Source organism: Mchenga conophoros, linkage group LG5 (assembly GCF_057382185.1).
Source record: "Mchenga conophoros isolate Kocher_MC1m ecotype Shallow Benthic linkage group LG5, M_conophoros_male_GT1.1, whole genome shotgun sequence".
Lineage (NCBI taxonomy): Eukaryota > Metazoa > Chordata > Actinopteri > Cichliformes > Cichlidae > Mchenga > Mchenga conophoros.
This window is the reverse complement of record NC_140530.1, coordinates 28,535,352-28,561,638: the sequence shown is the minus strand read 5'-3', so window position 1 is coordinate 28,561,638 and position 26,287 is coordinate 28,535,352. Positions and strand designations below refer to the sequence as shown.

The window sequence follows — 26,287 nt, the reverse complement described above, 5'->3', positions numbered from 1 at the left end:
AAAGTTGTAATGTTTGCTGGTTCTTTGTTTAGTTATTGTCCCGTTTGTTTGTCTTTATCTGTGCAAAATTTTTCACATCACTCTCCTCGCTGTTTACATTATGTTCAAAGCTGAACAAAGCTGAACTTTTTCTGCAAATTTACTGTCACATTGTGCTCTAGCTTAAAACATCCATCCAGCAGTTTTCTCAGATTTGATGATGATGGGTCACTGTAACTGCTCCATACACAGCCATTGCATGCCCATTTCATAATAATGACATTAATTTAATCTATCAATGGGGAAATTACATTAAAAGTTGGCTATCGTCAGTCCCTGACATCATCATCCATCGGCACAACCCTAGCTACCTGGAAGACTTCGTTGTTTTTCCAAATGCATTTTTTAATTTTTTAATTTTTATTTTTAGGAACAAAATGTCAGTGAAGTAAACAGCACAGCATAGAGAAAGGGAACTATTATCACTCACTAACAAAAATGCATGAGATAAGATATTGAGTAGAGTCTGGGTACAATAAATGATACTGTAATAGCGCTATAATACTGAAAAACCTCTTTGATAGAACAATGACTTTATATCAGCCGCTTTTAAAAGCAGCATGCATCAATACACCAGCATTTACTGGAAACCCACAGGAGGAGTCTTGTGCTTTTACAGATACATTTAGAGAGCTGCAGATTGTTGGGTACATGTAGCTCAGTTTTCAATATGAGCCACCTTTCATGTATAGGCTACACTATTCACGAGAGTGTAAGTGAAACATGAATGCTTTTCCTGTTTCCTGCATTTTATTGTAATTCAGAAAAGTGGTTTATTTAATCGAGATGATGGAAACTAAGTTGTTTTCCATTATGCTATGACATAGAAGTTGACAATTTTAGGGAAACACGTTTGCTGACTAACAGAAAACTACAGAGTGCCAAAGAGCAGAGCAAACCAGTGCTGCCAAATTTAAACAATAAGGGAATCACAAACCCATTTTAAGGGAATTTTGATTAATAATCATATAACAGGCATCACATGGGGTGATTGTTCTCTGTGCATGTGTATCTTTATCTGTGCATGTATGCATAGGCTGCAGTATTATTAATTGATTATATATCCTTATATATCCTATACATTAATGCTAAACTTCATACACAAAGAGATTATGCTTGTTTTGGTGTCACACTAATTCACACGTTACCATATGCACAGACGCAAACAATAATGGCTGATGCATAAAAGCAATGACACATACATGAGCCCATACACGTACCATCCCGCCGCAACACATTCTCACCATCGCATCCACTTTCACACAAGAACACACACACGCCTATGCTTCAGATCACACTCGAGTAGCAGTGTTATGTTTTCATTATGGAAATGCATTTTATGACTGAGAACATGTGATTATGTTTGCGTGCAGAGAGGGGAGGAGTCGTGCTGAATTTCAAAACTAGATCAGGGGCATTGACACACACATACTGAATGTTTGGCTACTGCTGTGAGCCAATTCTCTCTCGCTCTCTCGTGCCCTGATTGTGGTCCTTAAAATTGCAGTTCTGATATTGAATATTGATAGATACCCCACAGCCCCCCTTTGCCTGTTTATCCCTCTGTTCTAATGAGTTCACTTTGATTTCTTTTCATTTCTAATGAGATCACTGAACAACGAGGGGGCGATAAAGGCTAATTATCTCTGTATTGATTAATTTATAACAGTTATTTTCATATCTGTGAGAAAAATAGTGTTTTCCTAGTTTTCACCCTTTGCTGGAGGTTATTTTTTTCAAACGGAATGCAGATGGATGAATTTTTTCCCCATGTTTTTCAAATTCATTTCCCAGTTGATGTAAGGCTTGCTTGAAGAAGCATAATCAAAACCATATCATATATTTTAGACCCTATTCAGAGGGTGTGTATTAAAGATATCAATATATGGATATATGGATATGCAATCTGCTGTGCATTTTAAACCTGTGCATGTTTTATGAGTAAACAATACTCCAGCTCTCTGTATCCTATATCCTCAATAATAGGATTGTGGAAGTCTCACCTGCCTCATAGCTTGGAACTAGCCTTAATTCTCAACACCAAGTCTGTAGTGACGAGAAAAGGCAGAGCCACAGTCACAAGGTGTGACTCAGCCATTGTTTCTTAGTCTTTTTAAGAAAATGGGCACTTGCTTGACACGTCAGCATTATCCACCGACTGTATGTAAAAGATGGATGTAAGATAAGACAAGATAAAACTTTATTAATCCCTCGGGTGGGTTCCTCTGGGAAATTCGGTTATGTAGCATCCAGGTCTGAAAAATGAAGCCAATGCAAAGCCCTTTAAACCTGAATTATTTGCAATTTATAACAGGTGATGATTTGCGGCAATTCCGTGATGATTTGTAACCAAATCATTAGGTTACAATAAAAAGGTAAGAATGCATAGACATCTAAAGGAGAACAGCCTAGCTCACTTGATCTGTAGCCTCAGTAAACACTGTGCAGATGAGTTTGTAGTTTAAGGTCATTTTTTAAATTTAAAACAGTGCAAGCTTTAGGCCAGGTCTACCTACAACATAAACATGCAGTTTCCTAGTCAGATGTCCCCTTATTTGTCATGTCTGGACCAAAATGCTCACTTCAAAGCTAGCTTCAAGATAAGACTTCACAAGCCAGTGGGCGATGTACAGTTTAAACTCTCATCACAACAGCTATGCTACAACACTACAGAAGGATTTTGCAGTTAAATGCTGCCAATATTCTACAAAGCATCATAAGCCATCTTGATTTGGCCTTGTTGGAATCTAAAAACATGTTTGATGAAGTTTAAACTGGCATTTATTTCCTCGGTGGATGACTGGGACAAAGAGGCAGACAAAAAAAGTAAGCATTAAATGATTTCGTGAATAAAGCAATGACGTTCTCCAATTTCAAATACTTCAAAACAAATTAAAACGGTTGTGTGTCAAAGCATATGTCTAATTAAGGGACTCTGTTGCAGATGTGTGTGTATGCAGTGCTTGAGGCTAAAAGAGAAGGCTAATGCAGTGGAAAATGTGTCTTAGCTGGGCCATGAAATAATGATGAGACACTGTGACTTAATCATGTTGACACACAGAGCTTTCTCTTCATGTGCCCCTCACTCACTCTCTCACTCTCTCTTGCAAAGGCATCCTCTCTCATAAAGTCTGTTTTCTTTCTTTCTCACTCCCCCTGTTCTCTTCACTTCCCTGATAAACTGTGACAGTGTCTGTCTGCACTGGCACTTTCAATTCACGCTGTTAACTTAATTGGTATTATATTGTTAACAGTACCAAGGGAGCTTATAAAGACCGTATTTGTCGTCGCATAAATAGGGAGAAGTTTCAATTATTAAGAATTTCATTAGATCAGACCCTACTGTTAATTCTGTTTATGGTCACCATTAGCTATTACATGATTGTTTTATAACCTCTTTCTACTCTTCAACTATCTCAGTACGAGTTCCCACAATATGGGATTCAAATTGCATTCATTTTAAAGCCTTCTTTGTTAAAGTAATGCAAAAATAATGATTCATCTCATGCCTTTTTTAGTAAACGGATGCAGTGCTGGATCTTAGTTTTTTGCATTTGTGACAGTAATTGCTTAAGGCTTGCTGCTTCCTACAGTTGAAAGACTTTTAACTTTGGGCAAATTGACTTGCTACAACTATCAGCTGTTACCAACTCAAGGCTAAAACTGTAACAATTATAACAATTAAAGTTTTTTTGTTTAATTTTGGTCTTTTTTTTTTCTTACACATTACATTTCCATCTTTGACTATCATTTGCAGTTCTGAGGTTCAACCACTGCTTCAGTGAATTGGTTTGTAAAATACAGTATAAATTATAAATTCCCAATTCCAATATTAACGTCATGTATAAATGCATGCATCTTTTTCTATTTCTTTGTAGGTGGCTGTACATTTGAGGAGTCATATAGCAGCTGTGGATACAGTGTTTCTCTGGGAACCAATGGTTTTACCTGGGAACAAGTCAACTCCTGGGAAAAGCCCACCATGGATCCTGCCCTACCTACTGGTAAGATTCTACATATGTCTCTCTGTATTGTAGTTCAAGTTTTTGTATGGTGTCTATAATGAGACCCATTATAATTATTGTCATGGTTATGGTTTTGATTTTTGTATCACAACCAAATTAAATTAAATCAAATCCTTTCTAGTCTTGGTCAGTTGTAGTTAACATTAGGTTGATAAAATCAAACATAAAAATCATGTACAATATTACGTGATTTTATAATAGATAAGGAATGATTACCATTTGCTACATTTTTATAACAGGACCGAAAGCATCATGTATGTAGCAGAAAAAATATACTTTTTCTGGATTATAATTTATTTTCATATTTCTGCATTCATTAGAACAGGAAATGACTCTCTTTTATTTGTGTCTTATTTTGGTAAAGAAACAAAAAAAGTTTGTGTTCCTGTGACGTTTCAGAATTACACTAATGTAGCAATACTTATTTTTGTAAGGAGCCCACTATCAGTCATTTTAAAGGACAGTTTTTCATTTTAAGAATAAATCAATTTCACATATCTCTAACATTAAGTCATTGTTGTATATAGTTTAAAAAAAAAAACAACAACAAACAAAAAGATCAATGGTAGATACTTCCAGAATTCTGTAGATGTTGTAGTGGTTTATTACCTGATTAAGTAATTGTTTTTACAGGGATTTGGAGGTCTTGGCTTACCAAGAACTACAGCGTTTAATTGTACAGACATTACTTTTAAAGTTGTAGGATAAACACTTTATTAGTCTCCTATTTGCATATGAATTTGTGGTAATTTTTTTCTCTCTATATCTTCATCTCTCCTTCTGTCCTTCTGAGTTGGCAGAGTCAGTAGACATATCGTGACATGACCTCAGCTGGGTCACTTTCTACTTATCAAACGCCAAATGGCAATCAGACTGCATGTCTATCCATCTCGTTCTCTCACACAGTTCTGCCCTTATGCTCTCTTTATCTCGCCCACTGTCTCACTTTCTAACACGCCTGCTTTCCCACATGCTCTTTTTCACACACTCTCTCTTACATTTCTCTGTCTATAACTTGAGTCACCTTCTTCTTGTTGCCAAATTTACTTCTTTGACTGACAAGACTGTTTATCAAAAAATCTATTAGCAATGCAGCATTAAAATTCAAAGCTATTCAAATTATTTTAAATGCCAGTAAGGGCATTATTTTTCTCTTTCAAACCTTAATCCTTAATATGTTAATATCCAAATCAGACTGAAACACATTTTCTGTTCTGGGACTATGTTGTAGAGCTGGAAACTTATGAATCATGGTCTTTTATTGAGAAAATATACAACAGTGACAGAATTTTACTTATATTCACTTTATTCCATGTCACTTTGATGTAGATTCTAATGTTACTGTGGAGAAATAATGCTGTCAGATAGTGAGGATTTGAAATGGAAACCAGGTTTGACAAAGCAGAATATGTTTTTGTGTCCCTGCTAGCCAATAAAAAATAATGACTTACTGTAACAACGATTAATATTATTACAGGAAAGTACATCCCTCTGTTTTGCTCCTTGCCATTTCCCCTCTGTAATTAATTACTATATAATTATCATATTGTAACCAATGGTCTTATTTCTCTCACCATCATTTATTATCTTATAGTCATGTCAATTATTGCCCCAATATATCATCATCATGTCTCCCTCCAATAATTCTCTGCCTCTGACATGTCAGTTTGGTGCAATAATAGGTCTGTCAGCCACTGCCTCTGCTCACCACAGTAAGATCTTGTACTGAAGACCTGATACGAGTGAATGGGCATGAAGGCTATGCCAGACATCTGGCTCTTAGTATGTATGTCTTATGTCAGTTATCTGTCTCATCTATCCTTGTGGGTGGTGGTTGTCACTGGTGATATCCATCATGGCCTATAAGCCATCCTCATCATAGACTTATCAGCTGCACACTTTGCCCTGATAGCTACAGATCTGATAAGCCAGGACAAGAACAAATTGTCTGTCAAGCTCTTTGTCTGTGTCTCATTTTTTTTCTCATTTTGTTAAGTCTTTTAATGCTTCTGCCCAGATGACTATACTACAATATCAGTATCTTGCTCTTTCAGGGCAAAGCTATCCCTGTTAAACTACTTTTATTAGTGGTAAATGAGACTTCTTAAACATTGGGTAAATATAAAATAGATGAGGTGTATAAATACATCATGTGTCAGGTCTAAAGATGTGGTTTTCGTCAGCTGCTCATCTGCTGTAGATAGTTTTTTTAGGCCTTACATTTTTGTCCTTTTATTGTCTTTCTATTTGGGTTTCCTAAATTTTCTATGGACACACTTCAAACCATTCCACAATACAAGAAGTTTCTTAGCTAATAGCTCTTAGGGTATTTTATATCTGTGAAGATGTGTTAACATTGGTATTTTTCATAGATTCAACTAAAGAGATGGGGACAGATTATGTGTTTGTGCACCAAGCTGCCACAAACAAAGTCTCAAAAGATACCATTTAAAATCTGTGCTCAGATTTTTGTTATTTTTAGACGTAATGCTGGCTCATCACTTGATTTAGGTGCTTTTTTTATGCTTAAACAATTGGTTTAACAAACAAACTACCAACAAAACATTCCTCTGATAAGGGTCAGGTATGATGACTCAACTAAAAATATGTGAACGAGCAGTCAATGTCCAAAGAAAAAAGCCCTCAGGAAGTCTGAAAACCTATTGCTCAAGACCAATTGAAAAAATAGCAAAATGGAAACAAAATGTAAAAAAATGAGGGGTTGCTCAAAACCTTTGCACATTAATGTTCACACTTTAAAAATATCACTGTTTCCAAGCATTTGTCAAGTGTAGGTCTGTGAAGATCTTTTTTTCTTTACATTTGTTAATCACCTGTGGTTATACTTCAGTTAAACATGGATGGACGATTACTTTATGTTGAAATATCTGTATCATCTTTTAGGATTGTCCTAAAAAAATATCATCAAACTTGACATCATATTGAACTACATCTGTAAGAGTAATATCAGATCTAAAAGCGTGTGAAGGAGATGCTACTAAAACATCTTCACATGAATTTCATCAGTAGGTTATTAGATCAAAGCAGGCTATAGCTGGGATGTTAGTTGCAGGCCCTGATGCAACATAAAACTATTACAGCAACACACTTACATGTTCTGAAGTATTTTTGTAATCTCCATTGAGCAGTGGCAATAGATCTGACTGTGAAAAAAAACATGAAAGGAAAATGGACAATAAAAGTGAAAAAAAAGTCATAAGGATATTACCGCTGTGTTTTATTTAGCCCAGAAAAAAGCTGAAAACTCCACCAACTACAGGGCTGTGTCAAGGCAAGTGCATTCTGTGTGCCGGGTCTCTTTGCAATGAGTCAGTAGTGTCAATAATTTAGTCTGAAATGTTGAAAAAAAAGGTTGGTTTCACTGAGCTAAGATATGAAAAAAGACGTTCTTAAAACTATCAAATGTTTTTAAGAATATTTGAATTAACCTCGAACCGCATTTAACCATTTAAACCTCAAAAATAAGCTTAAATGTTTAAAATATTGTAAACCTACAAATGTGTATCTACTGTACATTCACAAAGGTGAGTGTCTAATGTGTTAGATGTTTTCTGCCAGTTTGGGGACAGCATGTAGCCTGCATGAATGCAGAAGCAAACAGCAAACCCTTGCTTTTGTCTCTTCTCCTCCATTATCAACAAAGTCATACATATAAGTCATATAATCCTCTTTCTCGCCTCACCTCCATAATATTGATGTGACTGATATGGTTGTCATAGAGCATAACCCACACTTGACAGTTTGTAGATATGACAAGATTGGATTGGCACCATCGCTCTCTCCATTTCTCTGTCTCCACCGCCATTTAGACATCTTTGTCATATAGTCCATAACCCTGACAGCTCATAGATCTCGTGGTAAGGCACGATTTGAATCAGCGCTTTAACGTCTTCTTTCATCATCTGTACTGACTTGGTGATGATATAATCCACACCTCTGACAACTTAGAGATGTGACGAGATTAGATGGCATGACTGTTTTTCCATCCCTGATAACATATACAAAGACCCAATGATCTAATCCTGAGAGTTCATGAAGTAAATGGTACAATGTATATGACATGTTTATGTATATCACTACAAAACAAAATCGATCCTACAAATATCAAAAACATACTCAGATTCCAGTCTTTGATTTTTTTCTGTACTTTGCACCTTTTATTTTTGATGACTCTTTAGAAGCATAAAACTCATTCATTTATTTACTATTATGCTATTTAATGTTTATTTGCTTGACTTATTGTTTTATTTAGATGGAAGTTTTGGCCAGTAGACTACACTTTGGAAGTATTAGTTGAGCTCTGGCTAGCATTTTTCATAATAATAATAATAATAATAATACATATAGGATAATAATTTTTTAAAAATGCCATTGCAGCAATTCTTTTTTCATTGTCCAAGTTTTGCAAACCTGCAAATCGCCGAAGGAAAACGTTTTTTTTCTGCTTTTTTTCTGTACCCGCTGCCTAGCTCCCCACTCACACTCATATCTCATACCTCTTATTACCTTCAAACCCTAGGCTCAGCGAGACAAACTTACACAAGCAGCAAACATCAAACATCAAAGCAAGTCAATGTTTTCAGCACCCGTCAACACGGCCACAATCTGAAATGTGAAAAATGATCAGAGGGAGAGCATGAAGGGGGGAGTTAAAGTAAGGAAGTGGAAGAGTAAAGATACGGAGACAGAAAAATACAACAAAAGGTGAGCGATTTTAGATGGTGGGCAGCAATGTATTGATAAATAAAGACAGAGAAAAATTACCACCTTCATTATCAACATATACAAACCTAATAAAAAAAAACATTTAAATTTATTCCTGCGTTATTGTATGTGTGAAGAAACAAAAATACATAAATCCAGATGGCAGCATTTCATTCATATAGATAGTAGGAAAAGTTAAATGTGGCAAAATGACTGAAATAATAAAACTAAAATGGAAATCAAGTGATTTTGGAGAGTGAGGATGGAGTGAATGTGAGGTAACGATTGACAGGAGGCTCAAAAGAACTCCACATAATGATGCAAAAACACACAAAAGAGAGTGATGAGGGCAGACAGGCATCTAGAAAAATATATGACAGTGACAGAAAGTAAAGGAAACCAAAAGAAAAATGACACAAAGAGTTGAGACTTCCTTAATGACTCTTACTCCACTGAGTCTTACTTTACTTACTGACTTATCTGCACGAAAAGGAAAATTGGGGAGCATGGAGAACTTTCTGTAGGTTACCATAAAACCACCTATTGTTTTAATTTGGACCTTTCTGTGCTGTAAAATAGTGTGAAGTAGACTTGACATATTTCTTACTGTCAGACACACAGAAACAAGAGATTTAAGGGGCTGAGGGGTTCAGGTGGAAATGGAAAGAGACTTAATTCTGTCACAGAGGAGGACCATTCAAAGAAGAGTATATCCTTTGCTCTTTTTTTCTCTTTGAGTCTCTGTTCAGCACTTACAGAAACCCTCAGCCAGTGTGTGTGTGTTACACTTTTACAGTTGTCATGCATCTGGTATGTCTCATGTGTTTATGGCTGATATTGTCTCTGAAACCTTTATTTCTTAACTCTGTAAAGAGACAGTGTTCATAATAGTACCCAATTGGCTGTTGTTGTTGTGTTTGTGTGTGCTCTGTGTTTTTGAACCCAGATAACAACAGAAACATGTTCATTAATGATTTCAGCATTGACAGACAATGTCTTTCTAGCCTTTCTGTGAATGAGACAAAGTAGATGAAGATTTAATGAGCCCTGAAGGGAAATTGGGTTGTTGTTGCAGCTGAAATACAGATACGAATATTAAAGCAAGTGCAAGATAATACAGAGGGATTAAAAGAGAACAGAGCACGATTAGCATTATCAGAAAGATAAAAAATCTCTTCAAGACAGGTGTACAGTTAATAAGTATGAAACAGTATGTGGGCTTACTCTACACGGTGTTGAAGGTCCATAGAAAAAAAATAGTATGTCATAATAATATAATGAAGTTGCAACATGGAAAAAACAGGATAGTCACCTGTGAAAATCTGGATAGTTAACTCTAACAGTTACTATTATAGTTTCATATATGCTATATAAATATTGTTAGGGGTGTTGGATACTGGTTGCATGTACAGGAATGTTTGTTGTGCAATTGAACAAGGTTTACCAATGTTTATGGTTGTTTAGCATGGTCTTACAAGACCTATACCACCTGTGATGCGCACCTAACTAACCAGTCATAAACACTTGGAATACACTGGCTAATGGTTAGTTAATTAAATTTTCCTGCAAGTTCCTGTTATGTTATAACGCCACGATTTTTCAGTTCTAGTGCAATATGTGTACCTGCACCCAAGAAAATAAAAACCTGTATTGGACAGACTCACACAGTTGCACAGTTCTGAAGGCTAAATAGATGCAGTCAATCATTCCAGCTAGTTAAACCTCTGCTCTGGTTGAAGCACAGCTACCCCGTTAATTATATCACCAAAAATAGTCTGACCAGTTGCAGCAAACAAAGATATGTTGTCCAGACAGCTGCAGCTCGAGGGAGATGTCAGTCAATATATACACGCCCCCACAGTCCTGAGAAGTGGTCTAATCAGGCACAAGTGAAAACACCTGTGTGGGGCAACCCATGCTGCACGACGACTATAAATGACAGCAAGCTGCAAGATTGAAATTGTATTTTCCAACTATATTATAGAGTCAAAAATGGCCAACATTGCCAAAAATCAACTTCATCCACATGCCAGCAAAGTGATCGTAGTCATTTGACGTGAGCTACCCGTTCTATTTTCTGCATGCAAGTGTTTGACTTTCACATAGCCCAGTCTTTACTAAGTCTTTTATGTTTTTGGTTTTACACACTGCTAATTTTCTATCCTTTGGCGCTTTACAGGGTTCCAAAAAGTTTGACAGCCAAATGAAATATGCTGCCTTTTTTATTCCTTCTTGAGGGTTTAGGTGATTTTAACAAAGGCTATCCAGAGTTTTGCTAACAGTGCCAGAGGTTTGTGCGAGTGTTTGAATGGGTGCCTTTTTGCTGGTGTACCCTGTCATTTGCAGTGTTGATGTTTGCAGTGACTGTCAATCCAGGGCCCAAACCGTGTTTCACAAAGCTTACAGCTCTGCCTGTCTTTGCTCTTTCTTTTCTTCTTTCTTTTTTCTTCCTCTATTCCTGGACCTTCTTTCTCTGCAATGCATTCATTCCTCCTGAGGCGTCTTTGTCCTAAATGTGGCTCTCGGTTTCTCTCAATCGTTTTTCTTTTTTTTACAATTTGACAGCTTGACAGAAAAGTATGTTTGAACTGTCTCAAACTGTATTTTGACATGCGTGTGTATTTTAATCCTGCCGTGTCTGTCCTCTTGTCAGCGCTGCCTCTTATTTTGTTCTAAGATTGTTTGGTTTGGTTTAAAATGGAGCACTGTAACAAAAAATAATTTCCCCCAGGGATCAATAAAGTATTCTGATTCTGATTCTGATTCTGAAGATCATCTGAAAACAAATGGGTGCTAATCAGAGAGTGCCTCACCACTCAGTAGTGACAAAAACTGAACACGCACACACACAAACACACACACATACATGTATTTAGTTAAAAACTAAAACAAGTACAGTCCACAAACAAAGACACTCACATGGTATAGTGTGCTTGAGTATAGTAATGAGAGCATAAAACTGTGTGTGTGCGTGCACAGGCAGGCAAGGGAGTGTTTTTCAAGTGGCTGCTGATGGGTACAGAGGTTAAATATACCGTGAGCTTTTTTAGCCGCTAGTGGTGATTCGAGGGTCCTTGTTGGAGCCAGCTTGATTGCATTTCTGATTTGTGGGTGGGAAGGAAGAAGCAAAGTAGAGCTGAGAAAAGGACAGATGGCGCAAAAGCGACACAAGCAAACTGACAGACACTGCGCAAAGCCCCCAATTTTTTCTGTTACCTGAGAAAAAGCTGTTGCCACTGTTCATTTGCTTTGAACTTTAGTATAAAGAAGACAAACACCCAACTGGCACCTCTAGAATTACATGGACAGTTAGGTTTAAACAGTTGTTATATAGGTGAACCACTTTGTCCCATGTCATTTTAACTGCTACACAGAATTTTACATCAAACAGACTCTTGTTGTGGAAATAAAAGGGCTGCTAAAGGATTAATTTAAGAATTAATTCAATTCAATTGAATTTTATTTATATAGCGCCAAATCACAACAACAGTCGCCTCAAGGCGCTTTATGTTGTACAGTAGATCGTACAATGATAGATACAGAGAACAACCCAACAATCATATGACCCCCTATGAGCAAGCACTTTGGCGACAGTGGGAAGGAAAAACTCCCTTTTAACAGGAAGAAGCCTCCGGCAGAACCAGGCTCAGGGAGGGGCGGGGCCATCTGCTGCGACTGGTTGGGGTGAGAGAAGGAAGACAGGATGAAAGACATGCTGTGGAAGAGAGACAGAGATTAATAACAGATATGATTCAATGCAGAGAGGTCTATTAACACATAGTGAGTGAGAAAGGTGACTGGAAAGGAAAATCTCAATGCATCATGGGAATCCCTGGCAGCCTATGTCTATTGCAGCATAACTAAGGGAGGATTCAGGGTCGCCTGGTCCAGCCCTAACTATATGCTTTTGCAAAAAGGAAAGTTTTAAGCCTAATCTTGAAAGTAGAGATAGTGTCTGTCTCCCGAATCCAAACTGGAAGCTGGTTCCACAGAAGAGGGGCCTGAAAACTCAGTTGCCTCCCATTCTACTTTTAAAGACTCTAGGAACAACAAGTAAGCCTGCAGTGTGAGAGCGAAGTGCTCTAATAGGGTGATATGGTACTACAAGGTCATTAAGATAAGATGGGGCCTGATTATTTAAGACCTTGTATGTGAGGAATTATATACAATTATTACAGATGGCAGCAAGTGGGTAGTGTGATTGTGTTACATTATTTTCTAGTGTTATTGATTGTTATTGTTTTTTTTTTGTTTGTTTTTTTTTTGTTTTTTTGGCCTGTCCCGTTTGGCTCTTTTGCCATCAGAATTGTTGTCTAAAGGCAAAGAAAGATGCCCAACGGATTTACTTTACCAAACTGACCATCCCAGCCTTGCCGTAATGGTCCATTTGATTCACCTTTTATTGTTTATTTTATTTTCACTTACTGAATACGGGACAGACTTGACTGGGGGAAAGAAGGGGAGAAAGAAAGAGGGAAAGAGAAACAGCTGAGAAGAGGGACGGGGGAGAAGGGCAAAAGACAAAAACCAACAGAATGGGCAGAGAAAAAAAAATGCATATATCAATCACCTGGGTCACCTGCTGAGGAAGAAAAAAGAAAACAAGCAGAAGAGAACAAGAGTAATAGAATAAACAACATCACAATGATATATGGGAATATGACAGTAAATACTAAATGTTAAACATTATTGTGCAGCACATAAGATCAACAGAACACAGTGTGCTTTGAGGTAGGAGCCAAAAAGGGTGTAGTTTGTGGGTGTGATCACCCGTGTGTACACCTGTGAGCATGGACGCGCTTGTTTTTTGTTTTTTAAAAGGTTCCTTCATGTAATAATCTGCTAGAGGGTGTGAGGGGGCCACAGCCCCGTCCTCCAGGGCATGAAGCAGGTGTGGAGGAGATCAAAACTCCAGACATCCAGAGGCCCCCAGAACACAAGAGACCAAGGAAGACCAACAGAGGGGCAGCCGCGCCACTGTCCCGGAAAGAGCTGAGGAGAGTCCCAGATGAGGGCTCACTCAGCAGCCGCGGAGCAGAAGCCAGGGGGAGTTGCAGTGACGCACCCGTGAGCTCCGCCGGCAGCCAGCTGCGCCTGAGTGACCGAGCCCCAGGCCGAGAGGCCGGGGGCACCCCACCTCCGAGGTGGCCCGAGCGAGCCCCAGGCTCCAGGCCCCGATAAGCGGCCGCCAAGGAGTGAGCCGGTGTGTACCTGGACGCCCATCCCCGGACACAAAGAACCACCAACGCACCGACGTCTGAGGGAGTCCGCCACTGGCAGGGGAAGTGGTTTGATTGATTGTTATTGTTACTAAACAGCTGAATTCCCTTACAGTCATAATTGTTGTACTCGCAACAAGATCAGAAAAGTACTCGTGTGTTACATTCAGATAATGTTTTATTCACTACACAGTCATGGCAGGCCACACATAAATGTCCACACATAAATCTGGATGACAAATGTTCCAATTAGTGACTAACAACAAATTAAAAATATTTTATTAAAAAGCAACTGCCCTAAGCAAAGAAAGCTTCAAATCTACATACATAATGTTGCCCACGTACAGCACTTGCTTCTGTGAGTGGAAAATAAATTAGATGAGAAAACAAATCAATATAAAGGAATTTTATTCACCGTTAATTTGATTGCAATGAAGTCTGACCTTGTAAATAATATTATATGTAATGATCTATGGGTTATGCACAGCTAACATATACATACACTTTCCCGGGTCAGAAACACACTCAAACACATCAGGGCAGCAAAACAAGAGGAGAGTGTAGCAGAAGTTTACACTCACAAGTCACTTTGTTAGGTACACCTTTTCCTCAGCTGGTTAGTTAACCAATCACAAGGTATCAACTCAATGCATTTAGCCATGAAGACATGGTCACGTCGACCTGCTGAAGTTCAAACTGAGCCTGAGAATGGGGATGAACGGTTTTTAAAGTAACTTTAAACGTAGCATGGTTGTTGGTGCCCTGTGGACTGGTCTGAGTAGTTCTGAATCTACTAACACTTTCATGCACAACCATCTTTATTTTTGACCATAGCAATGAGTTCACTGTACACCAAAGACTTCCAGAATTAAATTCAGTATGCACTTTGGGAACTGAAGATTTGTATCGAGGATGTTTAGCTTCCTAATGTGCAGCAACTGCTTGACGCTTTCATGTCAACATGGAAACAAATTTCTAGAAACTGGCTGAATTTTTGCCACAAAGAATGAAAGCAATAAGGAAGGCAAATTGGGGCGCAACTGAGTACTAGCAATGTACTTAATAAAGAGTTTATACATTCTCATATTTTTGGATAAGAAACAGGAATGTGACTGTCATTAAAAGTGATTATTTACATCTGATTCTGGCAGTCATTATATTCCTTAAGTCATCTAAAAAAATGAAAACTATGGAAGATAATTGCCCATTTTATAGCACAAGATTTGGTCTCCACCTTCAGATTTAGACCTTCAGCATAACCAGTGAGTAGAGTGTGATCACATAACTAAAAGGAACACCTTTTTATAAAACTACGCTCTTCGGCAAGCTTTTTTCCTGGCTAAATACAGAGAAATAAAAAAAGTCTCCTTCACTTTAAAATGAGCAAGGGAATCGTGGCTTCCAGTGAAATGTCGCTCTGAGAGCTTTTTGGAGCTGTTGGTATCTTTCTGAGTAAAGCCATTAAAGCAGTGGTGTATATTCACAGAGAGCATGGAAGATGAAGATAGATGGATTATCTGACTGGTAAAATCCCTTTGTAACCCAGAGCAGATAGAGCAGTCGGTGACAGACATTGAACCATGAGATAAGAGAATAAGATGAAGGGAAGGAGAAGGATTGGATGATGAGTGAGCAATAGGGAGACCAACAGAGGGTACTAAATGAAAATCTGTCTGAACTGATATTACCTATACATAAGAAAAAACAGAACCAATAATAATCATAATAATATGTAAATTCATATGTAATTTATGTCATGATTCATAAGAATTGCACTTTGAAGCAAACTCAAACACAAACGCAGTTCACCGATTGACTTACAGGAAACAGCTGCCACAATTGCTCAGACTGTCAATAAACTTTGAAGCAGTCTCCAGCAATAATATTTATGAATCTCTCTGAATGGAAGACAGAGGGAAAGTGGGCAGGCAGGTGAGGGAGGTCAACAGCTCTCTAGAGCCCGAAGTGCTGAACGTGAAGATGACCAACTGTGCGAAATCTGAAAGTGGAGAAGAAAATGTGATGAGCACAAGAGGCGTTCACTCGGAAATAATCAAGAGAAAGTCTAACTAGTTGTCCATGAGACAGCCAAAGATTCGAACCCGACACGGTGGTTTTATGGGCTGGATGATGAGGTGAGAATAAATAGGTGCCGCTGCCAATCCCATGCCAGCTGTAGCAACACGCCTGGTTGAGGGAATGCCAGCCATGAGAGAGGGCGCGAGGTAGAATGTGAAAGATGGTGAAGCCAGGCCAGGACCCCCAGGTGCCGTGCCAATTCTGTGTTTTATTACTCTTCACTTTCTGTGTTGAGAAAGTCTAATAGTTCTTTGCTCTTTCTTTCCAGTGGTTTACTATTGACCTCATTGGCACTTTCTTTGACCCTTTCCCAAACTTATACTTCCCAGTAACCTTTCACTATGGAGAGTCAGTGCTCATGCAATCACACTACAGCAAAGGGCAAGTAAACAGTGACCCAGCCTTACAGCGAAATGAAAGTATCAAGATGTCCATAGAAACTTCTCAAACTACCTCTGCAGTTCAATCCACTCCTCAACTGTCCTTCTGTAGCCTTGGCATTTTACACACACAGATAAGCTGAGAGTGTATTCACCTACAGTGACTGAACCTCTGTCTTACTTTTCCTTTAGGCAAGTTTGAGTGTTTGTGATTACTTCTTTACACCCTTATTGCTCCTGAAAGAAAACACAATTGGCTTCTTCTCTTTTATTCAGACTTTATAAGCACTATGTTTGCCCTTTCTCCATTCACGCTGGGGTGTCAGAGAATCTTGTCCATCATCTGTTCAAGTGATAGTCACTGCTTCAACAGTCACACATGACCTTTGCTGTTTTTCATTTCTTGCTTTGACTATCTGTCTTTTTAATACACACTTAAACACACTCATTCTGCAACACAATATGCATTTTCTGTATATATATTTTCCAAAGAAACCCAGTAAACAGCAGATTCAGTAACAAACACACTCACACACACATGCACTATTTATCAGGGGGAGCAATAAATGCCCATTTTTAAGACCAAGCCACCATATAAAAGCCTTGGATCACAGAAGTAATGAGTCCCTGTAGGCCAGTGATAACTCTGTGTTTATATGTGAGTGTGTGGGGGTGACTGTGTGTGGAAGGGGTAGCGAGAGAGAGTGGGGCAGACTGAATGGGACAAACACTAAAAGAAAGGCAATAATGTCTAAAAATGACAGACAAGGAAGGAAAAGAAGGTGATAACCAGAAGGAGAGAGAGAGAGAGGGGGGGAGAACACAAAGCACAAAGACATCATCGATGGCCTCTGTTTCATTTTCCATCTCTGCCAGCTCCATCTAATCTGAGCCCCTGATGTGTTTCTTCATTTGCAGTTAGTGGTTAAATTATATACCCTACACCCAGCTGTGGGCTCTATATTACTGTGCATGTGAGTCAAATGTGCCTTTCAGCACACTGATAGTGTGTGTTTGCATGTGCCTACCTGTGTGTGTGTGTGTGTGTCTTTACAAGGCAGCACTCATGTGGGGTTATAAAAATATCCATAATATTCGCTGAGTGATTTTCTCCTTTAGGCGAATGAAGAGGAAATAAGCTCTTATAGGGAAATAGGTGTACATGTCCCATGCAGTGTACATAGAGAGAAAATTATTATCTCTCTTTGAACCTCATTTTTGTCCTCAGTAGTCGTGGAGTCTGAAAAAAACCCTGAACCAACTCCAGCCAACTGTAACTTCACGGCAGCAACCCCAATACACCTCCTGATGGTACAACAACTTCATCTGGAGCAGAAGTTGCCGGATGGCACTATTTCCCGCTTTGTTGCTAAAGTGTTAAAAGTAAAATATGCCCACTGTAATGCAAGTACTTTTTGTTCTGTCCATCATTTTTGCTTATATCCATCAATATATTTTCTTTGCTTTAATAAATTCTTTGCATGGTCTGATCATTGTATTGAAAGTCACTGTTTGCCAGATATTGCTACTATGAGAATAGAGTCTTTTTCTACCACGTCCTAGATCCTCAGAGGTGCTTACTGTTTAAAAAACAAATTAAAACAGACGCTTGACATAATAATTAATAAAACATATCACAAGTGTTTTCTAGAGTTATTCAGCTCAAAGTGAATTTGTGCCACCTGCACTCTGTATTTTGTAGAAAGAAGCAATTGATGATAGTACAAATTATGCTTACTGTATGCATAGGCCATGTTATGCTATGAGAGGAAGAGAGAGAGCATAACAGGAACACAACAAACTTGAGAAATACCAAGGGCTCAGAGGAGAGCTCGAGAAGATGTGGAGGGTGAAGGTAACGGTGGTCCCAGTGTAATCGGAGCACTAAGTGCGGAACAACATTGGAGATCTCTGTCCAGAAGAGCGCAGTCCTAGCAACAGTTAAGATACTGCACAGGACCCTCAAGCTCCCAGGCCTCTGGTAGAGGACCCGAGCTTGAAAGGGCTGCCCCTCTATGAGCTTGGTTTCTTCCTGTAGAGAGATTTTCCTTCCCACTGTCGCCAAGTGCTCACCCATAGGAGGTCGTTTGATTGTTAGGGTTTCATTTGTATTATTATTGGGTCTATACCTTAAAATATAAAGTACCTTGAGGCAACTGCTGTTGTGATTTGGTGCAAAATAAATAAAACCAAATTGAACTGAATTTACTGTTCATTCAGACAACTGTTTTTTTCTACTCTGCCTTCTTCTCCAGTTCACCCATCTTTCCAGTGTGTCATTTGTGCAATTGCTTTTGTAAAAGTCTTAGAAACAAATCAAAGATGAAACCAAGCCACATTTGTGATGGTTGTAGAAAAGATCTAAATGATTACAGGAGTTTTTACTTGAAGTATGCATTTGTTTTTGAAAAGCTGCTGTGGTAGATAAACAAGTATGGCTATTTTTCTTCTCATCAGTTTCAAAGAAATTGGATCTGGCCTAAACAACACTGTGCTATGTAACACTGCATTTCAATAATGAAATATGCAGTTCTGTTTATTCAGGTATTCCGGGCTGTATTTTGCAGACTGTGTTCATTCTCTGAACTTTAATGATGCATTTCAATAACACGGTCTTCAAACATACAATAGATTTTTTTTAAACTCTTGTCAACAGCTGAATTGCAGAATGCATTGATTATGAGAGACAACTGGTGCATGAAATTCTTGTCAATAATTCAAATGTAACCACATCAATTACAGTACAAGTGTGTTCTCTGCAGTCAAATACTTTGAGACGGTTTAAGTTTCTTAAGGTCGTTTTCTTGTCAATTTCATGCACACTAAAAGCTTCAGAAATAATTATACATATGTGACAAACACAGACTGACTCATGTGCATTTGGACACATATGTGAGTACAAGCAAACATTTAAGCAGGAAAGTGTGAAAGTGACACTTATTCACATTGAATTGCAGGAACAATCTCACATATACGTGCAAATGCAATGTTGTTTTTTATTGACATATGTGGGGCAGTGACAGTAAATATGGCATGAATAAATCATGTGACATTAATAATGTCACAACCTTGTTGTTGACATGATGGGTTTTAAATTCTACCTACCTACAGAAAATAACCTGACCATAATAACTACAGTCAGAACTACTACTTACCTGATCATTTTAGTGATCATTTGTCTAACCCTTTTTCCAGATTTTGCATATGTTGCTAATGTTTTTGTTAAAAATATGAAAAAAAAACCAACACTGATTTCCTTCATCAGTGACCTTTATAACATTGTTTATCAAATGCTTACACTGGATATGACTTTAGCGGTTTATTTTAAAGATTTGTCAGATTAAATGCCATCTTGCTCCTGTTATAACGTGTTTTATTCATTCAATGTGAACAGCTTTGGCTAAAACGATCAAACCAACAAGTTAAGTCACTGAACTGCAAACACAAGCCGTTTCTATTTTGGAAATGGTTCCTACGATTAAATGGTGCTTAAATGGTGCTTCATTGGGACTACTTGCAATTAACTTGCAGGACTGAATAAAAGACCTTATTTTTAGTTTGAAAGCCTGACCCTTCTGTCTGTTGACTACTGACTGGCTGACACACCTGCAGCAAAGTTACTTCAAAGCCCTTTTCTGCTTCCTGTGAAGGGAATATCTCGTTTTCAATTCTTTTTTTTTTTTTTTTTGGTGCCCGTTTCTTCCCTCTTTATCCCTCTGAAACAGAATTTTCAGTCATACATCTTAGCTATGCTGCTCACAGTTGTACATATAAATCAAAATGCACTGCAGCTCAAAGAAAAACAAAGATCTACAGACTTACACTAAATAAATTCAAATATGTAATCACTTATGTATACATCACATACTGCATAGAGAGTCCAATGTATATGGATTAGATAAGTCCATATGAAGACAATAATGGTAATATATTAATGTGACATACCAAGCACGTCTTACACTGCACAAGCATAAGTAAAAAAAACAAACAAAAAACAACTAAATATTCAACAGAGACATAAATGGTCCATGTAGTTGTCGTAATGGAATCTTGTAGGGATAGAAATAGTAGTTGTGACATTTCTGAAGGTCATGGTGGGCAGACATTATCCGGACATTTCTTGGAATAGCTTTGCAATGAAATTGTCTCATTCTTCAGGATGATTACCCAGAACTGAAATCCTTGTTTATTTTATAAATGCACTTACTTTGCTACTCTCTGTGTCATTTCAAAAAATTTCCTACTCAATTTTGTGTTCCTTTGCCTTTGCAATTTTTCAGTATGCGTCATAATACATGGATGAAAATTCCACCTTGTCTTCTGCTCTTCTCTTGTGATGTCTACTCTCTTACCTGCCCCCACCCCACCCACACCATCACCCTCTCTGTGTGACTTCTCAGATTAGGCTTGAGAAGGCAAATAACCAATATGGGAAATGTGTGGAAATGCAGAGGTCATTAAAAAGCCAATTACCCACAGGTTCAGTGCTACAGAGAGGAAAGTGGGGAATAGCAGAGAGCAATCGTAAACCCAGTGATATATGGAAGCCAAATAGCTGTGTGTGTGTGTGTGTGTGTGTGTGTGTGTGTGTGTGTGTGTGTGCGTGTGTGTGTTTGTTGAAGGGTTCTCATTTGTGCACATGTAAGCTTGTTATAAAAGTCTGCTAATATGCAGAGGCACTTTATGTGTCTTTACATTTCACTGTTTCTTCTTGTTGATCAGTACTTAAGTATGCATGCCCCAAAAAGTAAATGTGTGTGCGGGCTTGTGTGTATTGCATGTATTTTTGTTTGCAAATCAATGTCCCTGTGTGATGCAGGTGTTTATTACACTGTCATACATCAGTATCGCAGGGAACAATATGAAACTTTATTATCATTTTTCACATTCACTTAACAGTCTGAGAGTCATGTATCACACACTCATATGCGCAGGGCTGTATTTTTGAAATAAAGCACACACACATACTTGTGCAATGAAAAGTACACACACACAGAGACACACACACACACACGCACGCACACACACACACACACACGCACACACACACACACACACACACACACATACACACACACACACACACACACACACACACACTTTTGGGGGACTTGAGGTTGTAAGTTAGAGACCAGTATCTTTGTGCTCTCATCTTTTGTGATTGTACCATACCACACACACTGAATGCATTACATCTTAAAGACTTATGCTTCAGCAGGAAATCTACGTCATCACTTACAACATAGCGGGAAATGCATCGTAACCCTATGCTGTAACCTTCTACATAGCCAGAGAATTACCACCCAAGAAACGTAACTACATGTCGGGTCAGCACAGCCCACAATCAGTGGGTCAGGGTAAAGAGGGGTTTCCAGTCATGTTTTAAAATACAATGTAGATTTCAGACAGGAGCATAAATTAGGTATTTTAGTGCAGCATGTGTTAGCACGACGAAATGGATATGCTGAGATGCAAACTCCTTCATCCTGTAGTCAAACTTAGACACAGAGAATAATCATATAATTATGCTTGTCATATATACACTGGATAACAGTAAAATAGCACTGAACTTCAATAATTTCATTAAACTTGAATAAAAAGGCCAGACTGAGTTTTGACTTGGAGATGAGTGAAATTACTTGAATGAATATAAATCTGCCGCTTATTCAGGTTTGAAAGGAAATTCATTTGGATTCAACAAATGATCTCAGATTTGCTTGATTTGGATTTTGGACCATTTATTGCTAAAATAGACACCTTTATCTATCAAACCACAGTGTGCCCAGGTAAAACCCCAATAAATACATTTGATAGCTGACAACCTATAATGTATAGAAAGACTAAACATGTAAAAGAACTGGACTTCATTAGTGGCACTACCTTTGATGAGTTAACAGTGTTAAAGTATCTTTGGGATTTTGCTGTTTTAAAACAGATGACAGGCTTATGTGACTTAATGTACACAAGAATTTAGTGCAGGTCTAATTTCAGTGAGTGAGAAAAATACTTTAACAGGAAGAGATTTAATTTCTTTCTACATTTTTTTAAGTGGTCAGCCTTTTTAAGCTATCATTTTCATCCATTGTGTCCTTCACGGAAGCTTCAGTTTTCAGTATTTCTCATAAATTGCATCCTTTTTTTTCTTTTCTTCTTGATTTGTAAAAACACCTCAGGGTGGCACACATGATTTTTTGCTGTACTTTGCCTTGAGAGCTCACACGCATACATACAAACACATCTACACATGGATGGAAACATGGGATAAGAGCAAAACAGAAGCACATAAGCCAGCTTCCCTATCCATTATCTGTGGTGTCAGTAGTCACATGTTCAATTTTCGATCTCCTATAGGTCAACACTCCCATCACCTGTTCAGCAAGGGCTTTTGGGATTTAGAGTACCCTCAGGTCAACTCAAAATCCTTGCACAAGGTTTTACCATAGCTACTTTTGTGTGTGTGTGTGTGTGTGTGTGTGGGGGGGGGGGGGGGGGGGTGTTTGTGAGCAAGTATAAGAGAGCGAGAGACTGCATTGATTACGTAAATAGAGAGATTGCTCCAAAAGTCCTGATCAATAATGCCAATCTCCTGTCTTTACCACTTAATCAGGAAAGGATTAAATCACCTTCTCATTGGCCTGCAGGCACATGTATATGTATATGAAATGCCTTATTAATTTTCTACTTAATAGCTAAAAGCTCTGTGCCTCCACATTCTGAATATACATGTGTGGGTATGCATATTTCTACATTTGTCCAACTTTAATTTATAAGGGACAGCATTTTTGCATTAATTAAATAAATTAACTAAAATATGTTTTGTAACGCTCAGTTTCTTCTGAATCATTATTTCTATGATTAGCAGGTGCTTAATTAAGAAGTAAAGTCTTCCTGATTATTAAGGCAATAAAAAAAAGGACTGAATAGATGCACACACCTCACCTGCCACACAGACATGGATTGATGTCAACACGTGAATATGTAGATGTGAGATTGTGTAAAAATTCAAAGATGCTTCAGAGACGCAGCTGCTAACAACACATTGTGATCCAGATAGTTTCACTTCATGCTTCTTTATCTCAATATACACCTGTGTAGTTACACCACCACAGTCCTCCTCACTGTTATCCAGCTGGCAAGCGTAAATAACAATAAAATATGCAGGGAAATTAACTTCAAATACAAATAAACTTCACTTTACCTAATACAAGAATAAAACAAGGGAACTTACACACAACACCTTATATAGAAAGCAAGCTGTATTTCAATCCAATCAAATTAAGTCATTAGCGTGGTATACCTCAAGCTATTCACATATTGTGGAATAAGGTACAAACCCAGTTCCAAAAAACGTTGGGATGCTATATTTGCGAATCTCATAAAGTCATCTTTTATTCACTATTGAAACATTACATTTGAACTGAGAATATGTCTGGATATTGCAAAAGTAAGTGATTCTGAAAAAAAAAAAAGAAACGGCTGGAGAAATACATTGGAACTGGAGCGTTTTGGCAGAACAACAGTAGCACAAATAGGTATTAAAAGAGCATCTTAGAACTACAGTGTTTCTCATGGATGGATAGAGGTTCACCAGTTTGCAAAAAACTACAAACTGTACAAACTGTGGAGCAATTTCAGAATAATGTTCCTCAACATAAAACTGTGAATATCTCAACATCTACAGTATATAATGTCATTAAAAGATTCAGAGAATCTGGCGAAATCTCTGTGTGCAAAGGACCGGGCTAAAAATCTGTATTGGATGTCTGTGTTCATAAGACCCTCAGGAGCCACTGCAGTAAAAACAGGTGAGATTCTGTCATGGACATCACTGAATTGGCTCTGGAGGAACTTCCAAAAATCATTATCTGTGAACAAAGTTCGCTGTCTCATTCACAAATGCAAGTTAAAGCTCTATCGTGCAAACAAGAAGCTATATATGAACATTATCTGAAAGGTAATTTCAAATGCAGCTAGACAAAATGGAAAACTGTTCTATGTTGAAATTTGAACTTCTTTTTGGAAAACATAGACGTCAGACTATAAAGAGAGGAAATTGCCTAAGGAACTGCAATATTGCACAACTGGAAAAAAACATCATCATTACTATAAGTTATATAAAGGTTGTAGAGCAATAAATGCTCCCATCCAGATATTGTCATTTTTAAGGAAGGCCTTGCACGTTTCAGCAAGACAATGCTAAAATACTGCATTTATTACAAAAGCATGGCTTTGTAATAAAAGAGTCCGAGTGCTAAACTGGCCTCAGAATCAGAATCAGAAAGGGTTTTATTGCCAAATGTTGAGCAGGTTTACAACATTAGGAAATTGCTGCGGTACTTGGTGCAAACATACTGTCATATGGCCTGCTTGCAGAGTTTGCACCAATGGCACATCATGAAATGAACATTATTTCAAAGACTGTTAAGCGCATACAATCCTTTATCATACAAGAGTGGGACAACAAATACACCATGTGGTATCTTCAGTTTCCAGATGTTTGTGGTAAACATGGCCCTGTCCTAACTCATCTAAGATGTATTGTGGCCATCAAATTCAACATGACATTTGTTTTTTTCTTTAAATGGTACATTTGAACAAAGTTTAAATTCTGGATGTGTTCTCTATGTTCTGTTTAGAATAAAATATATAATTTTCTTTATATTTTATGTAGCGCCCCAACTTTTGGGGGATTTGAGGTTGTAAGTTAGAGACCAGTATCTTTGTTCTCTCATCTTTTGTGATTGCACTATACCAGCTATATCCGCTGAATTTGATAGTTTTGTAGTGTTTTCTTAAACACACATAAAGGAAAGGACATAATTCTGCAGCTAAAATATACCATTGTTTAAGTTCTGATCACTATATTCAGTGACAATATAATAACAAGTCTTGTAAAGATACAGAAGAGCACAGTAGGTGTATAAAAAAAAGTTGGCAGAATGTTAAGATAAAGTACAAAAACAGCCACAGTAGCTTCCTGACAGACATTTCGAGGCCACATGTGGACATACGCTGTCTCACTACACCATCAAATCAAATCTCTATTGCTGGATTTCAAAAACTCAGTCAAAATTACAAATGTATACCACACTCTTAGATATTAAAAGAACAGCAAGAGATATCTTGCTCAGAGCTCAGAGCTCGTCTTAATCCAAAAGATGACAGACACAAAACACCCGATAAGAAGAATGAAAGAGAGATTTAAGAGCTACACAGCATGCTTTGAGCAGAGACCCCAGGGAGCCATTTGAGCACATCGTACTGTGAACATCTTGCATCAACGTCATGTTTCAACAGGAAATCTGGGAATGTAACTGATCTATTAAAAAGCGATTTAGTCTGCGCCTCTCTCTGCTTTGTTGCGACTTTTATGTCTCAACCTCAAAACCCCATTGTTTTGTGAAAAAAAAAGTTTGTCATGGAGATTATGTAGATTGAAGTTCTTATCTTTCTTTATGGTACTGAGACTACTTTTTGCCCTTCTTGTTGAGGTGTAGACGACATGAAAATGACATGTTATTGCATCTAAAGGACATGCGTGACCCTATCTGTGCTATTTTACCAAGACTGATAGAACTGGCTGCCCTGGGAATCGTACAGTTACACTCCCAGGTTTTAGAAAGGCACACAATCTCAGCAAGCTCTTGTTTTCTTTTTGAGACAAAGTTGCCAGCATTTGCTTTGTCATCAGGATTTTTCCTGCTCCTTTTGCTTCTACGTATTGGTAAAGTGTCAACGTTGAGCTTTTGTGTTTTGTGCAAATGAAGAGAGCTAGCCAGCCGCAATGTAAACCAATGTAAAAGCATTATGGAAGCTATTT

General features: G+C 38.0%; 1 protein-coding gene across 12 annotated transcripts in view; it reads left to right on the top strand.

Annotated features, from left to right (window-relative positions):
* The window catches only part of ptprt (protein tyrosine phosphatase receptor type T), a 333,988-nt gene that overhangs the window by 42,575 nt on the left and 265,126 nt on the right, over positions 1-26,287 (top strand). For all 12 annotated transcript variants that reach the window (XM_085274701.1, XM_085274699.1, XM_085274700.1 and 9 more), the window contains exon 2: positions 3,918-4,043. In XM_085274701.1, the coding sequence (XP_085130827.1) occupies positions 3,918-4,043 (126 nt within the window). The remainder of the gene's footprint in view (positions 1-3,917; positions 4,044-26,287) is intronic.